Genomic DNA, 18,779 nt, shown 5'->3' on the forward strand with positions numbered 1-18,779 from the left:
TCAAACTTTTTAATCACACTTGCAACATCATAAATTACAGCTGCTAACTCATGGTGAATATTGCCCATGGTTTCAAGCATGATCTGCAACGACAATGCATCTGTTTCTATTTGAATTTTCTTGATTCGGAGGCTTGAGCAATGTAAAGGCCCTGTCTCAAAAGCATACATTATATCAAAGAAACTCTATTTCAAAGCTTTAGAGGGTTCAGTAAACTCCTTAAACTATACAAAAGAGAAGGCATGTTAGAAGAGTGAAGGTGATTAAATTGCTAGGCCAACCTTAGCTTCTACTAAATCATGAAATGTGCAAAAATTCATCAATGTAAAACAAAAAAACATGGGAAAACAAAAGGAAAAAAAAAAAAAAAAAACATCAAGGAAAAAAGAGAACATCTTTAAGTTTTTAAAATAGATAATATGATGGCCAATATTGTTCAAACTAACAGCCCTATGAGCAAAAAATACGGTTCAAGCATATCACTTGTACAACTGTTTGAATCTTCTGCAGGCTTCCAGAATATTTTCCCGGTGACCAAAGGCACTAACACGAACAAAACCTTCACCTCCAGGTCCAAATCCACTACCAGGCGTGGTTACCACATGAGTCTTTTCAAGAATTTCACTGAAAACATCCCAAGAACTTCGACCAGGAAAGTGCACCCACACATATGGCGCATTTGTCCCCCCATATACGTTAAAACCAAGGGACTTGAATGTATCCACTATTATGTTAGTATTTTCTTTATAGAAACCAATGACTTGCTTCATTGCCTGCAAAATGTTCAAACTTGAATTCTCAGCTTTTTAATGAAGGACAAACTACAAAAATACCAGCGACCATTTGAAAGAATACAAGTACAATCTAAAGAAAGCTGAGCTGTGTAAAGCATATACAAGCAGTGTGTGGATGGATGAACTTCTCGCAATATCTCTAGACTAACATACTTATCACAGTTTGGAGATCTCCTCAGTAAAAGGGTTTACATATACTTCATTTACATACAAAGACTTAAAAATATACAAGCATGGTGAGAAGAGAAGCTTAGCTAATTAGCCTGCGACCTCAGGTTTGAACACTATAGACTTTATTTATTGATCTTATATGCTATATAAACAGAAATAGTGAAGGACAAACTACAAAAAAATTAATCTTGTTCTCTAGATGAACTAAGCTTATTCTTATTGAGTTTAGCTTATTTTTTACTGATTTTATTCTTAAACGATGAAGAGAACAGTCATATTCATTAGGTTCAAGCACAATGTCACAACCATAACATGTTCAACTACTTTGTTTCTCAAAACTCTCAGACTATTAAACATAAAATAGTAACGTTGGATTTTATTTGATTCATCTCAATGAGTAATTTATTAGTATTCAATTGTTATTATTTTTTTTTTACTAATGTGCAAATATAGATATTTGTGGTCAAAGTAATGCATTGGCAAAGCATGCACAGTCAAAATGGAAAGGACATAGGATCAGCGGGAGTATTAAACTAAATTTTGGAAATGGATCGTTTTTTTGGGACGATAAAAAATAGAAATGTGGCCAATTATATAAAGATGGAGGGAGCAGAAATAAACTATTTTATCCATTGAGTAAAGTTGTCGTGAAGGGAAAAGATTGAATGAAAGGGATTCTATCCATAGCGAGTGAGTCTGGGCGCATAGCGCCTATGGGCAAGTTATGTAAATAGGACGGTAAGGAAGGTAATTTCCGCTGATTCAATTTTGCTTCTAGAAACACTGACTTTCTAGTGGTACATTATAATGTACCATTATGCATGTACAATGTTCCACTTAAGTATAAGTTGTCTGAATAATACTTTTTGTGGACTATAACGAGTGTAGTGGTAGTTTTTAACATCTTATAAGTTTCAACTTCTGGAAAAAGTTGACTCTCTAGTGGTACATTATAATGTATCATTATGTACCATTATGCATGTATAATGTACCGCTAAAATATAAGTTATTTGAATAGTACTTTTTAATTGCAAAATTGTCATCCTATATATGCTGAAATCAATAGGTGCTATGCGCAGAGACTTAACCATCCATAGCACACTATTAGTAAACAGGAAAAATCTCAAGATGAGCCAACTTGCCAGATTGTTTTAAAGAACATGTAGGAATATCTTAATACAAAAAATAGATTGAAGCAACAGTCCTATAATCTGTACAGTGTACACTGTAAAATTAAAAGCAAAGAAACTGACCTGAAGACCTTCTGGAGAAAGGCAAGCTAGACCGCCGGCTTGGGATATGTTGGAAGCACCATTAAAGCAAGTACTGACAATGCGATTAAAGTCCTTTGCCACGGGAAATCCATCCGAAAATAAAAGTTCTTTTGGCACAACAGTCCAGCCAAGACGAACACCAGTGAATCCCGCATACTTGGAAAACGATGCTGTCTCAATAGCAACCTACACTTGCCATGAGCAAAATATATTGACAATTATTTAAAATTTCTGCAAGTCCAAATTAAGATATCTACAGTGATTGTAATAATCGAGCATAAAAACCATGCAGATGCTAGAAGCCTATTGGTCTGATGAAAATCTTTTACCAAAAAACATATTAAATGTAGGAGACGTGCAAAGAGAGATGTTCTACCCATCAAGGGATTTTCTTGGCAACAATGAGAAGAAAGATCCTGAATTAACTTCTTCATAAAAAATCCTATGTGACTCAAGAACAAATTTAGGAAGAAGGGAATGAGGAGAGATAAACAGAAACCATGCTAATTAGAACATAATCTTAGGTCTAAATTTTCCTAGTCCAATTTTTGTAATCTGATCACCTTTATCCTATTTCCAAACACCAAAATTTACATGAAAACTTATACTTCCTCTGTTTTACTAAAATAACAACCACTTCTCATTTCACGTTTGCCAACATATTATTTCAATCACTTCTATCTTTTTAATGAGTAATAAGTAAAAACATTATATTAATTTGATAATCTGAAAGTATAAATAGAGGCAAATCTAACAAAAACACACATGACTAAATTTTCCCTTAATCATAAATCATATAAAGTTAAAGAAGAGAATCTTAGTGAAATGGAGGAAGTATTTAAGAAATTTATAAGCAATTCTCCCAATTTCCCATGTTGCATCCTCTCTAAGAGAAATAGAATAAGAGTACAATATTTGTGACATGGCCAGAGGATAACAACCACTAGAATATGAGGATTATTTTAATTTTCAAAGATGATTAATAGAAAGCCACCCCAAAAGCCGAACTAATCAGATTACCCTACATCTGAAATTTTACCAAACCATCAACAATTTCAATTGGTAATCAAATCAACACCTTTTACTTGTTTCCATTAAGATGAACAAGAAACTTATAATTACTAGGCTAATTAGCAATTCTCACAACTTAAATGTTTCATCAGATCTAGAACTACGATAATTGTGATTATGGGCAAGGAAATGGAGGGTAGTCAATGCAGGTACATGGGACTTTTCACATTGCAATAGCTGGTTCACTGCCGAAGACATCAAAAGATTTAGATTTGAAGATAACTTAAGATCCAATTATTGTTCTATATAATTTCTGCACTTTGGTGTAATCTTGAGCTGTTGAAATACGAACAGGTAAAACAAATCATCTCTCAACCAGGGCCGTCCCCATCATTATCATTATGGAGGCCCTAAGCAATAAAAATAAAATTTGGCCTCTGTATTATATATGAAGTACTATTAAAAAGAAAACACAAATCAACAATCACCTTGATACTTTTTACAAAAAATAATTTTTTTTTTAAAAACAAACAATAAGTTTTTACACTTCATGTTTTTTTTCTTAAGAAATTGTAGTATTTTAGTTTTGGATATTGGAAAAAAAAAAAAAAAAAGTCTTAAGAAATTCATCATATAGTTAGAAAGAAAAGGAGGCAGGAGGAGAAAGGTTCAAGAAGCCTAATCAAACTAATGACGGGGAAATGCAGAGAGCACAAGACATAGCCAAAAGTGAAGGGAGTCAAAAGTTTAAAACACAAGTCAATCTTTGAGCTTACAAAACTTTGCACTTTTCCTATCTTATAAAAAAAATAAATAAATTATGCTCTCTGTTATACTGAATAAAATGTTGTTCAGTGAAGGGGAAGCACTATAAAAACATGTAAATAATATGTTAATTTTTATCTGTGCTTCCCATTTCGTGCAGCATAGATTGGTATCAACTAGTAATGATAAGCCTATACTAGTTCCGAGAACAAAAGAACAACTAACTTTTAAATAACACTATAACAGGTGCTTTTATTTCACATCTGCTTAATGCCTACCTCCTTGGCTCCAGGAATTTCATAAATTGAACGTGGGCTGTCATCTGAAATATACATTGCATACGCAGAATCATAAACAATGATTGACCCATTCTCCTTGGCAAATTGCACCAATTTGGTAAGTTGCTCTCTTGTCGCAGAAGCACCAGTAGGATTGTTTGGTGAACAGAAGAAAATAATCTCCGTCTTTCCAACAGCAGACAAATCTGGAAAGAAGCCATTCTGAGGATTACACCTCATGTACTCAATTTTACCATACTTCTCTGAATCCTTCTGGTATTGTCCTGTCTGGCCCATTATAACACTTGAATCCACATATGCCTGCAAACCAAAGAAAAAAATTGTACAGAAGAGTTAATAAAAAAATATGAATCAAGGAATAAATTCCTTCTGTCCCTAGACAAAAGTTTTAGAAAGATACAATAAATAAATAATTTATCCAATCATATATTTCTAATCCTGACACACTAACACGCTATTGGTTAAACCTCGCCCTTTACCTATGATCCTTAACATATCCCAAAAATCAACATGGATATACACTTAAGGACGGATATTGCATTAATAGATGATCATACTCACGGAATACTTTAATTCTTAAGTCTACAAATGACTAATAGGTAAAATGCTAGAGCCAATCCACTTATTATCATCAGAATGCAGAACCCCCCCCCCCCCCTGGGTCACCAAAAGGATGCAATATGCAAAGTACACTATAAAATATCTGACATTCATCTCTAAATAAATATATCATTACTTTGCACAAAAAGAAAGGCACAACAAAAATAATGACATGTACAATATGGTATTACAGAACGACAATCAATCAAACACGACACTACTTCCCTAGAAGAGGCACAATGGAAACAGTCAGATTTGCAGCCAGCAGCCCTTTACAATACACCACTTCCATCTATTCCACAAGTGCCAGAAATTTGCCAGGAAACTAGCTTCTCACACATGGCATTGGCAGCCATCCTCTCTTGTGACTTTTCCCACCTTTTTTTGTATTTCAATTCTTAAAAAAATTAAATTAGAGGACTATCATTGATGGTAAATTCAAACATTTTTGTTCTTCTCGGTTTCAAAGGACATTCATCTTTCTGATTTAGTTTTTATAATCTGGAATTTAAATACACTATCCATAAATAAAAAATAAAAAAAATGCATGGTCGTGACTGAAGAGCCCATAACCCATATTAGAAGCCAAGACCCACCAGCTGAAAATGAAGCCACAATATCATACATAATTCAACTAAGAGACATTAATGTAGTAATGAGCTACCTCCATTTCAAAAAAAAAAAAAAAAATATAGGCCAAATTTGAGCTTATTGACCACAAATTTGCAGAAATTATGTACTGAAGTAAAATATTCATGTGAGATTTATAATTGAAATAAGTTCACCCATTTACTAATTGAATCATCTTTGGAAGGAGACTCACTATAGAACAGGGGAATTTCCTTCAATTTCAAGAAGATTGTAAATTATTTATATTTACAAAAATAACAGTTAAAATTAAAGAAAAGAAAAATCAGAGTGACCTGAATTGAACTATCCCCATCACAGCAAAATTTTAAAGACTATGCAGACATGAATACACCAATGTTCTCGTCAAAAAAAAAAAAAAAAAAAAAAAAAAAAAAAAAAAAAAACCAATGTAACGCCCGTGTGGCACACACATCTAAGGGCATCACAAGACTGTTATTGCCTCAAACTTCCATGGTTTAAAAGGCCAAAAATCCCTCTAGGAATCTCTCTCCAAAAGTTTAACTCCACATAGCTATAAACAGAAAGATGTATCATTTATCGAGGAAATTAATTTAATTAAGAAAGGCCATACGCCACCAATTATAAAATGAAGGATAAGCTCTTAGCCAATCCTTAGTATGTCACGTTCAGGTTTCCCCATGTTGAGTGGATAGGTGACGCCCTTCTGTATTGTGACAATAATTCCCCTGAAACCTCAAAAATTTAACCTAAAAATAACATCTGTGAATCTGGCCGTTTATGGTGAGACTTGATGAGACAATAATCCTTCCTCTGCGGAAACCTTATTACCTTTTATGAAATAGAGGGATATGATAGACCCTTACGAATAACGAGTACAAATGACTGTAGTAAAAAGCCACTTACAAGCCATTCTCATCAGCAACATGAAAAGAGATGATACAAACTTAAAATAATTCACCAAATCATAAGCCACTTACCGGGTACGATGGGTCTTGCACAGCCATTGTGACATCTGATCCAAAAAGCATCTGCCGTTGAATAAAAGGTAGTGATACATAAGTCATTTAAGAGTAGGAGAGAACTTGGGCTACTCAGGCACACAGTCAACTTCAAAATCTTCCCAAACCCACACAACCAAAAGGCGCAAGGAAAGAACATTTGAGCACCATTGGGATTGAAAAATGAAAAAACTATCCACAAGTCCAAATGTCACCTATATGGCTATATGTAAAAAGACAAAACCATTATTTTTTTTCCAGCTTCAAAACAACCAACAAAATAATTACCCAAAAAAATTGAAGGATCTTTAAAGATTTGTTGCCACATCAATTGGTTGTATATGAGTGGTTTTCCCATTTTATTGTTCTTCTTGTTTCCAAAGTATATACATTTCCCCAAAATATATATATATCACATTTGACATGTCCTACAATAAGTAATATATTATGATTGGATTTGCAAAAAACCGTCACTTAAACGGAACAAAGAGGTGGAAATGGCTAATATAAAGGGAGTAAAAAAGTGATAAATCCTAGATTATAAGGATTGAGACAATATATACATTTGAGACAATGGGTGCATTGATACACACTGATAAGTACTATAGAGAGACACATCTGATAACTCATCAAAAACCAGTCTCAGGATTACATAGAGTATACCTGTAGGCGTGCTATATCACACTTAGCTCCATCTGAGACAAATATATCACCTTCTTCAATACCAAGGCTACCATAAAATGCTGCAGCAATTGCAGCTCTTACTTTCTAAAAACATAAGCATTGTTAGTCATCTTTGCACATACAATAAAAATATAACAAAGGCAACGAGAAAATTAAGCAACATCGAAATATTCGGTCAATAATGTAGTTTTGGAGATGAGAGTTCAAAAAAAAAAAAGGATCCATGAGATATGAGAGAGATGCAGAGAATTTATTAACTAAAAAGAAAAGTAATTAATCTGAATTGAAACATCTGCATAGATAGAAAGTCATGCATCTAATATAAAACAAAGAGAGTATTAAAATCATGTAATGCATGTTACACTTCACTAGACAAAACATATCAACTCCATTTGCGCTTACAGCTTTTAAAACCTATTATTTGCAATAATATCATCAAAAATCATGAAAGTCTCATAACCTTGAAGCTTTAGGGATATGAAAATTAAATGGGTGTAAAGTAAGAGAAAAGTCATAACACCAAAGTGGCCTCCAAGAAGAGAGATCTATGATCCATCCCTAGTCTCCCTAGATGTAGTTGCATTTGTACCATTTGTTTAGTCCTGCCAACATCTTAAGCAACTAGGGCTAGTCAGCAACTCAGGTTCCTCAGCAAGAAGCCGATGATGCGCTGCCCTGAAGAATTGACACAAGGAAGGCATCCCAGCAAGCGATGAAGCATATCTGATAGGTGGCCTAGCAGGCTCATCAATGCAAGCAATAAATGCTTTGGTTTATGTGAACTTATATTGATCCATTTCCAAGTATACCAAATGTCAGACATGTCGAGATTAAAAATTCTCTCAAGACTGTCTTAGAATTAGACATGGCATTCATGAAACACACTCTTGACTTTATACATAATTTTGCATGTTTGCTTACATTAAGTCATACATATGCACACATTTTTACCATATATCACATATTATTCCCTTCACTTTCCTATAGCTTCACCTTAAAAACTAGTGGATCGAAAATAATTGAGGTCGTGGTCAAAATTGAAGTATTAAGTATTGATTTTTAAATTACATATCCATTGTGGAGATGGCATGTTTCTAACATGTCTGCTTAAGATATTTGGAAGAGTTGAAGCCATGCTTAATTTGGACCCCCAACATTCCACCTAATTACACCTACCCCACCTGCTAACATAGCTGAAAGTTCACACTACATGCTATCTCTCAAACTCCCTCACTTCTTTGTTCTCCCTCCTGCTCTTTTAGTCTACACCTAGAGAAAAGACCTATGTTAATTGGATACAGTAAAATTGGTCAAACAACCATGTTGACAAATTTCAGACCTCCAATTACAAGTCAGATGTATCTCTACAATATGATATACATATACGAGGGACAGGAAAGCATATAAATTTGAAATTGGTAGTGTTGAATGGAATGAGAAGGAAACGATAATGGCTATATCAGCAACAATGGTGGCTGACTTTGAGAGAGGAAGATGACTCTCCCTCTTCCCCTCTCTCCCTATCTCTTGATTTCTTCTATCTGTTATCTCACTATGAGGCTGTTTAGTTTCTTTTGAATTTCCTTTCTTTACTATTATCTTCCTCTTTCCAACACTAAGGTTCAAATGTACAATCCTTTAGGATCAAAAAAATTCATCAATGGTGAATGGTTCACCTTTGAGTTAAGCCCTGCCATAAGACAATTTATTTACTCGTGTTTCTATCAAAACCCAAAATCCTCCACTTCTGTTTGTGGAGGAGAGATTACAAAATCACTAAAATCAAGGAGCACTTATAAACTACAACAGCCTAAGTCTACTAAATCGCCAAATAAGTTATCATATCTCACAAATTGTAGTTGCCGACTGTATATGCTCGCATTCTATCGTAACCATAATCATCACATAATTTCCATAAGAGCATCATGCTACAACTTCTTCTTGCCCCAAGCCCCCAACAAAAATACTTGTGAAATTTCCACAATAAATGGGAAGAGCAGGACTTCCCACACAAAGTAGATAACCTATTTTCTTTATCATCTTTACACTTTCTCCTAAGGGTCATTTAGATCCTTCCGGTATTATCTTTACACTTTGTCCTATGGGCCATTTAGATTCTTTCTCTTTACTCTCGGTATTTCTTTAAATGTAAAGTTGTGTCAGAGGCCCTAGCCTTCACAAGGCCAGCTCCAACAAGAGCCAATAGGGTAGTGAAAGTTGAGTTACAGATTCCATGTAAATATCCAACATACTCATACATCTAAACAGCCTCAAGCATGATTTAGCATGCAAAATTAACATAGGGAACAAAGTCAACACATACCTTTTCACCTTGTTCAGCTCCATAACCGCTATAGCCTTCTAGTGTTGAAAGATCATGTGCTCGCTACAAGTTTCATACACACAAAAACCATGTGAACAAAGAGCAAAGATTTTAAAAATATATATATATAAAATGAAAGCAGGAGTTAATATAAATACAAGAGTGAAATCATAGATTGATAGGTAAGTAAAGTTGCAATAGTACAATATTCAAACATACAAAACAGTTTACCTTCGCCATAGCCGATGTAATGACATCAGGAATGGGCTCAGTCGTGTCACCAATTCCAAGGCTTATCACTTGAGCATCTGGATATTTGTCCAGGTGCGCAGCTCTTCTTCGGGCAACCTGTTTTTTTACATGATCATGATCAAGTAGTCATTTTGTGGACATTACTATGAGTACAATTTAGAGCAATGTATAAAATCGAAACGACATAGATATAAACATTTTTAAAAGAGAGAGACCTCAGGGAAGAGATAGCCGGCTTGTAGCTTAGCTATATTTGGATTTCGAGATACATTGCTTGTGTAAGCTGACATTCAAATAACAAATTCAAAATACAGAAATTGAAATAATCCTGACATAATCAAAGTTACAGAATCAAAGATATTCATACCAATATGTGGAGTTGCAACACATGTAACAAACCCAGGTTTTTTAACTCTAACACGAATTATCTGAGCAGGCCCGTTCCTGAGATAGGGCAGGAGGGGCGGCCGCGCTGAGCACAGGAAGGCGAGGTCTAATTCCATAGTTCAATCCTAACATTAAAGGGTTGTGCAATACATCAGCAACCAAATTTGATTCAATTATCAAACAAGGCTCGAAAAATCACATAATTTTAGGAATATGTGATTCAACTATCAAATGAGGCTCATAATTATGTTTTCTAGCAACATAATCACTGGTTATGATCTTTCATAATCTTACTATTTAGAACTAACACCTCACATTTTCGAATCCTACACTTACTGCAGTGACAATTATATTAGATTACATCTAAGATGAACCCTAAATTGTGAAATTGATGCCATGATTACAAAAAGAAACAAAAACTTACCTCAGAAGCTGCTTCAATGGGGATACAATTATTAGAGGGCCTCGATGGAGAATGTGAAGTGCAATGTTGGGTGCGCTTCAATGGAGAACTGAGAGAGACGTAGGTTTATCAGTTATTTTTATTATTATTTTTTTTTACCTTTCCTTGAAATTAGGACCTGAACTGAACTGATTGAGCTGACGTGAAGTGAAAATACAATAATTAGTAGTTGGACACGAGACCAGCTACTTATTTATGAACCCTCTACGAAACTATGTTTTACATTGCTTAGACATGAGGGATGCGCGTGACATGACGTCAGCACATAGACGTCCTGCCAAATCAGATATAAATACCTACTACCTCCGTTTCATAAAATCTGCAACAAAGGGAGATTCACATTTCCCAATGCAAAATTTGATAATTGTGTATTAGCAAAAGCAAGGGTAGGTGATTAATATTAGAGGAGAGAGAAAGTGGGACCAAAAACAAACCCCACTTGCAAAAACTGTCAGAATCCATTACACATTTTGGAGGGAGAATTCTCGTTGGAGAATTAAATTTGGCCTCCAAATTTAAATTTTTCAACTTTTTTCCAAAATTCAAAAGTTGCCTCCAACTTTTTTGTTTCCACCTAACTTATAAATACAGCACTTACTACACCACCATTTTAGTTCAAAAAATGTACAGAGCTTAATTTAATACAGCCTTCAAAAAACAGCCTTTAAAATGAATCATCCACCATCCTAATTTAATGTTAGTCAACACTTCAAGCTTTCAAAAAGTCAAGGCTTCAAGCTTTCAAAAAGTCAAGGCTTCAAGCTTCATCTCCTACAGCATCTGTTAGTGGTGGTGGTCCTCCTCCATTATCAGCATCTGAATCAACAAAACAGAAAAAAAAAAAACAAAAACAAAAACAAAAACAAAAACAAAAACAAAAAAAAACAAAAACACAAAAATGGAAGAGTCTGGTGATGATTATTTCAACTTAGATCAGATTTTAATGGAAGAAGGTCTCCTCCAACATGAGGAAAATGCAAATCAGAATGTGAATCAACAAAGTGACAGAACACAACTTACTCTTGCTGAAAAACGAGGTATTGTTGATGAAATTCTAACACAACTTAAGGAGGATGACACAATGCAACGTGGTATGCAAAGTAAGATAGCAGCAAAATTTGGGGTACACAAATCAACTGTTTGCAGGTTATTCAATGATGTAATCAAGCAAAAACAGAGAGGGGAGCTGATTGATGTCAGGAATAAAAAATTGGGCAAAGTTGGTCCCAAATTCAAGCACTACTCTGAAGAATTTCTCCAGTCATGCCCACTAAGGTTGAGAACCACAGAAAGAAGTTATGCAGGTTACTTAAAAATATGTCATGTAACAATACACAGGCTGAAGAAAAGGGGGCTGCTCAGAACACACACTAGTTGTAACCACCCAAGGCTGACTGACAACCACAAGATAGAAAGACTAAGATGGGTGTTGGCACACGTCAGCCTTGCCACACAAACAGAAGATCCAATGTACAATGACATGGACCATGTCATTCACATCGATGAAAAGTGGTTCTACATGAACCCATAGACAAGAAGGTTTTACCTTCTGCCCAATGAGGAAAACCCCTATAGGTGTGAGCAATTATAAAGGTTTAAGATTAAGGCCATGTTCATGGCCATGGTAGGAAAGCCACAATACAACACAAATGGGCAAATGATCCATGATGGCAAGTATGGAATTTTTGGGTTTGTTCATGAGCAAAGGGCAAAAAAATCAAGCAAAAACAGACCAGCAGGAACTATGGAATTGAAAGCATTGCAATCTGTAACTAAGGATGTGATCAGAGAAATGTTGATCAACAAAGTCATACCAGCCATTGTAGAGAAATGGCCAGCACACTTGTCTAAGGAAGTTGTCCTTCAATGGGATAATGCTAGACCCCATAAAATTCCAACAGACCCTGAGTTTGTGGCAGCTTGTACACAAAATGGATTCAACATCCAAATGGTGTACCAACCCCCACAATCTCCAGACCTAAATGTGCTGGATTTAGGGTTGTTCACAGTTATGCAATCAATTCAATATCAGGCATTTCCCAAAAATGTGGAGGAGTTAGTTAAAGCTGTGGAAGATGCATGCAACACATTTGATCCAATATCAAACAAATTCACATGGGTCACATTACAGTCTTGTATGACTGAAACTCTAAAAAGGATGGGAGGCAACAACTTTACTCCACCTCACATGAAAAAGCAAAGACTGGAACAAATGGGAATTTTGCCAGAGAGGCTCACTGTGAGCCCTGAGATTGTGGCACAAGCTGTAACCACCTTAATGACATGTTCAGACTAGTTAACCAGGGACAAGCAGAAGAAGAGGATCAAATGGAAGGAGATGTTGATTGAGCAGAACAGATAGTCAAGGTAGGGGGACTCAAAATTCTGTTCAATGTTTCTTATTGGTTTATGTGTATATGGAAGTTTTTGGGCAGTCCTTAGGACCTACATATAAGGGTGGACTGCCACTCATAACCATCTTGTGATGTATGGGACTCAAAATTTATGGTTATGTGTTATTTTTGTGGGACTCTCTACTTTGTATGCATGTTATGGAATGCTTTTGTTAATCATGAAATGGAACTATGTTTTGCTTTTATTTATCACATATGCATAACTTCTTTTAGGTTCAAAAAAATAAAAAAGAATTCCATCAGAGGGTATGTTTTCTCATCACAACAACATTCAATTGTTTGTTACCTCAACAGTACTTGATTCTATAATGCATAGATCAAATAGTAGAGCCAATCGAACAACATATTGTTTGTCAAACGAGTCCCTTCATCATTTCGAATCTAGGGTGGTTGATGATCTCTCACTAAATGTCATTGAGATCTAAATGGGACTCAAAATTGGACATCAACCAACAACAGCAAATGATCTCTCCAAAATGGTCATTGAGATCAAGGGGGACTCATTTAAGGTATTCTCAAAACCAAAAATTACTTCACAAACCTATCATCATCCATCAATCAGCATCCCCATGACCAATATCCAACAACAGAACATTATATCCAACAATATCCAACAAAACATTATGCCCAAAAAACCATTATATCAAACAATCATAGTATCCAACAGAACATTATCCAACAATATCTAAAAAAATCATAGCATCCAACACAAATCAATATCCAACTCAAATCAATATCCAAAACAATAACCAACACAAATCAATTTCCAAATCAATATCCAACAACATTATGTCCAACAACATTATATCCAAAACAATATCCAACAATATTATATCCAACAGCATAGTATCCAATAGAACATTATCCAACAACAAAGCCAATAGAGCAAGAAGCATAGGCAACCAAAGGGACTCAGAAAATTGGCCATAAACCATATAAATCGAACCAATTTCAAGGGATAATTCAACAATATATACACATGCATATAAGAAATGATAAAAAAAGTTAAGGGTCAGAGAATTATACGAGTCTGAGTCACCCAGAAGGGTGGAATTTCCGATCCAGCCACTTGAGGAACTCGAGATACGTTGGATCATACTCATCCTCATCAACCTCTACCCCAGATCTCACCCTTTTGGCCCCAACCTTAGCATCTTCAGTGGGGAAATACATCTTCGGTGGAGGATTAGACATGGTATACCCATACCACTCCTCTTCCTCTTCCTCTTCAGCTCCTCCTTCCACCTTCTCCTTCCCTTTTCCTCCTTCGTTCTTATCAGCTACATCCTCCTTCTTCTTTTCCTCTTCCTTTTCAGATCCGCCTTCCACCTTCTCCTTCCCTTTTCCTCTATCGTTTTTTTCAGCCTCAACCTCCTTGTTCTTTTTAGGAAGCTGTCATACAATTTTCTCTCTCTAACCGCAACTTTCTCTCTCTAGTTCCTCAGAAACCTCCATAAACATTCTCAGAATGCTTAGTAATCACGAATTTCATGCGTAATCATGGATATTAAAGAAGAAATTGGTGGAGCATTTCTGGAAATCAACGTAAAAAAATCGAGGTGATTTTCAATTTTTGCAAATTTAAGCAACAAATTTACTCTAAAACGTAAAATTATGTGCAATTGTACTCTAGATTTTGTTAATTCACCATTTTCTCTCTCTTATTATCAATTTCACTAACTACTAGTTCGATTTTAGATGATTTATTTAGATTTTGGTACATTTTAAATTTTGGTTGGTTTATTTACATTTTTGTACATTTTGTGCAGAGGAGCACGAATTTTGTCTTCAATGCTTCAATCAAAGACAAAAAATGGGGAGATTAAAAGGCAGTAAGTAATTTATTTCTTGATTTTATGTTTGGTTTAAGAATATTGAAACCCTAACTTTTAAAAAAAGAAAAAAAAAATAGAGAGAGAAAAAAAAAAAGATCAATAGAACAACCAAGTAAGTTATATAATGTCATTTTGATATTAAAGAATGTTTAATTTAGTTTAAGAAAAAATCAGAGAAAATATTGATGTTCATTCTCATAGTTGATGATGTTCATTTTGGTTTGATGTTCATTCTTATAGTTGACAATGCTATTTTTGGTTTAATGTTCATTCTCTTAGTTGATGATGTTATTTTTGGTTTGAGATGTTCATTCTCATAGTTGATGATATTCTTTTTGTTTTGATGTTCATTCTCACAGTTCATGATGTTCATTTTGGTTTAAAATAAAAGACGCATGCGCAATTACTTTTAATTAGTACAACTTATTGATATGATGTTCAAAATAAAATGTTCATTTTCTTATAGTACCATTTTATTATAGTACGTTATTTGGTGTTGAATGATGCTCAATTACTTTTAGTACCTTGTTGATATGATGTTCAAAATAAAAATAGTTAATGTTCATTTTCTTGTGGTACCTTGTTTAGTGTTGAATGATGTGCTCAATTACTTTTGATACCTTATTGATACGATGTTCAAAATAAAAATACTTGATATGATGCTCAATTACTTATAGTACCTTGTTTGGTGTTCAATGGCACCGCTTTGGAAATGTAGTAGGAGGTGTTTGTCCTTGGAGTTGGTGGAGGGGCACCATGCATGAATAGGTCGTGGCAAATCTAGTTGGAAAATATTAAGAAAAAAACAATGTCAAACTAAATATTTGAGGTTGGGATTTGGTGGTGAATAATTTATGTAAAATTGTTTTAAATAATATGAAACGGAGGTAGTATATAAGTAAGGGAAAGGGTAATGATGCATATTACCTTTGATATATATTTGGTATCTTTATGGAATGAAAACAAACAGAGGAGTAGTTATGATTGAGGAGGGAAACACGTTTTTTTTTTTCCACTAGTTGGATAAGGGTAACAATTTGGGGGATTTGTTACCCTTTGGAAACGGTATTTGTTACTTGTAGCTAATACCAAACTAATAGAAATGAAAACACTTATTTGTCTACGTATCCTACATTACAAATTTTCATACCAACCGCCCCATAAGAGTTTAGTATTCCATATATGCTCCATGATACAAACTGACAAAATTTAGAACAATTTAAAACAACAATAAATATAGGCAAGAGTTTAGGGTAGTGAGATGATCTAACCTATTTCTCTCCCTATAATAGGGAATGTACATCCTCTTGTACATTCCACACACACCCCCTTCTAAATCGATTCCTCTTTTAATTTTGATGTAGCCATTTTCCCCACAATCAACACCCCAACTGTTTTCTACAATGCAATACTCTTTCGTATATCCAATCACATTCATGAAATGATCATAAAGAACTTTTTTCCAGCTCTCGCCTTCGTATATTCCCTATACAAATCCAAATTAAAATAAATTAGTATTTTATATATAAGTATGTTAGTGATATGAGATAATCCTATATTCCTAACAAATTAATAAGCTAAAATTAAAATAACAAGATTCAACAACGTAAAAACAATTACTTACACCAGGGTAATGAATAAAATTGCGACCAATCAACATGGTAATCAATACTGGTTGTTGAGACGTTGCACGTATTAATATTTCCTCAGTAGGAAATAATTTCAAATAACCTTGAGATTGACACTTTTTCCCCAAGAGAAGGAAAAAGACATGAGTATCTGGGTCGAAGAACACCATTCATCACGCGGTATTGCAGCACATATTCGGGATATCCACCCTCACCATCGTTCAAATTACATCGATGATCACAAGTAAGCAAAGACTTTAGTGGCAAGACTAATCTATATTTAAACAAAAGATTATTAAATAACTTTACCTTAATAGCAAATAAAAAACTATTAACTAAAAATCTTAAAAGATTAATTACCTTATCAATTCCATAAGCAAGACACGGGTTTTTTTGACCTCTGAAATAAATTTATTTTTGAGGATTGCTTAACATATACTTCATTTCTTTTATATTAGGGATGAAAACAAGCCGAAAGTGAAAAACAATGTATTATACGTATGATGGAATCTAACTTCAAAACAACGGGTCAATTAAATCCAGTTGTCTTTAACTGAAAATTATATAAGTTAACTATAAAACGTATAATATTTATTCAGTAATACATAATTTGTTATTTTATAATAATTTCACGTAATTTGTTAATACATAAATAATTTTAATATTGGTTTAATATTTTATATATATTTTAATAACTAATTTTATTTCAACAATAATATAGATGGATTACATAAGCTTAAAATAAATATATATAATATTATATAAATATATTAGAGTTAGAAAAAATTTATGTACACAGAAGTAATTATAAATAAAACTAAATTATGCTCATAATTATTTTCATAACAAAATACATTGTTGTTTTTAGTGAATTATATTTGTTTTGTAAGTCATTAGAAAAATGCATTTAAATGTATTTTTATGATTCAAATGCTTGAATTTTTTTTTGTTGAATCAAGTCAATTTTTATAATTTTAACCCACTTATAAAATATGCTAGATTTATCACTGATATACGTATAAAGCCGTTTTAAAACTTTCAACGCGATCATTGCATTTCATCCTCCTTCGTAGAGATGATATAAATTAATAATTTTGAAATATTCTGCAACTGAGAAGAAAGATATGTTTTGTTTATGCACCAAAAATAATACTAGTAAGAGATGATCGTACAGTATAAGTTAAGATGAGTTTCCTTAAAAAAAAAAATAAGCTGATGGTATGATCCCAAGGTAAAAATTTTTTTTATTGTTCATTACACAACTGATGTATGAGGGCGGAAAGAAGCAAAGATAAGGGTTATTAACTAGTTACAATTGTAATGAATATTTTTTATCAAGCCTACTCCTCTAAGAATACTCTTTTTTATGCAAAATCTAATAAATTTCAATTACTAAGTACAAGTTTATACGAGTAATAGAATTCTATTTTTTTTTATTTAATCTATCCATTTCAAAATATAATTCTTATCGGGTTTTTTCACGGTACTAGTATAGATTTACGCATTGTGTTTCGATCGTTATCGTATTTTGAGAAATCATCGAGTGAGTTTAATTGTTGTTGATTTTTTTGTTATAGCATGAAAATGAATCAAAGTAGTGTACTAATTATTAACATAACATAATAAGTAAAAAAGGTGGATTTATTCATATGAGTTTTATTGATATGACGTGTACGATCCGCAAAAATAGGTTTGCGTTATGACAGTGTTTATTTAGTAGAAAACTATTGATCTTTGATAAGATAAAAATATGTATACAATATGATAAATTTTAATTACAAGTTTATACTCTCTCCGTCCCATTTGATTTTCCCATTTAAACAATGCACTTGCCAACAAGGGCAATGTCAAGAGTTAAAATCTATTGGGGCCGAAGCTTATATTAATTAAAATATAATTTTTTATATGTATATTTTTTATCAAAAAATATTTTCTTTTTCACTACTTTGTATCATAAACTAGTTTTGATGATATATGTTTTACCAGTTAATAAAAATAATTGTTATTAAGTCAACTCTTTTTATATAGAGTACTATCAATATTATTTTTACTTATATAATATTATTTTGAGAAGGTATTGTGTAAGTCCATTCTCAATCAAAATGTTTTGTCATTGGTCTTGACTGACAAAATGCAAATTTTTGATGTCCTCAATCAGCGGGATGATATCCTCTATTGACTAGATGATATTTCTACTAATTATTGATGATATCCTCTATTGGCTGGATAATATCCTTTATTGGCTATATGATATCATCCAACCATGATA

At 33.5% G+C, this 18,779-nt stretch overlaps 2 protein-coding genes across 2 annotated transcripts; one reads left to right on the forward strand and one right to left on the reverse strand.

Moving 5' to 3' along the window:
- Positions 1-383: 383 nt before the first annotated feature.
- LOC145630609 (LL-diaminopimelate aminotransferase, chloroplastic-like) lies at positions 384-10,735 on the reverse strand. Its single transcript, XM_081682838.1, has 10 exons — positions 10,595-10,735; positions 10,151-10,295; positions 9,999-10,066; positions 9,763-9,879; positions 9,532-9,594; positions 7,188-7,292; positions 6,504-6,554; positions 4,294-4,614; positions 2,219-2,425; positions 384-773 (listed from the first exon to the last, which is right to left on the reverse strand). Exons 2-10 carry the CDS (start codon positions 10,284-10,286, stop codon positions 480-482), a joined length of 1,362 nt encoding a protein of 453 aa, XP_081538964.1. The 5' UTR covers positions 10,287-10,295; positions 10,595-10,735; the 3' UTR covers positions 384-479.
- A 1,519-nt stretch (positions 10,736-12,254) lies between these two features.
- LOC145632755 (uncharacterized) lies at positions 12,255-12,929 on the forward strand. Its single transcript, XM_081685093.1, has one exon. The coding sequence runs from the start codon at positions 12,255-12,257 to the stop codon at positions 12,927-12,929; it is 675 nt and encodes a 224-aa protein (XP_081541219.1).
- Positions 12,930-18,779: the final 5,850 nt, after the last annotated feature.

Source organism: Chenopodium album, chromosome 5, assembly GCF_948465745.1.
Source record: "Chenopodium album chromosome 5, dcCheAlbu1.1, whole genome shotgun sequence".
NCBI lineage: Eukaryota > Viridiplantae > Streptophyta > Magnoliopsida > Caryophyllales > Amaranthaceae > Chenopodium > Chenopodium album.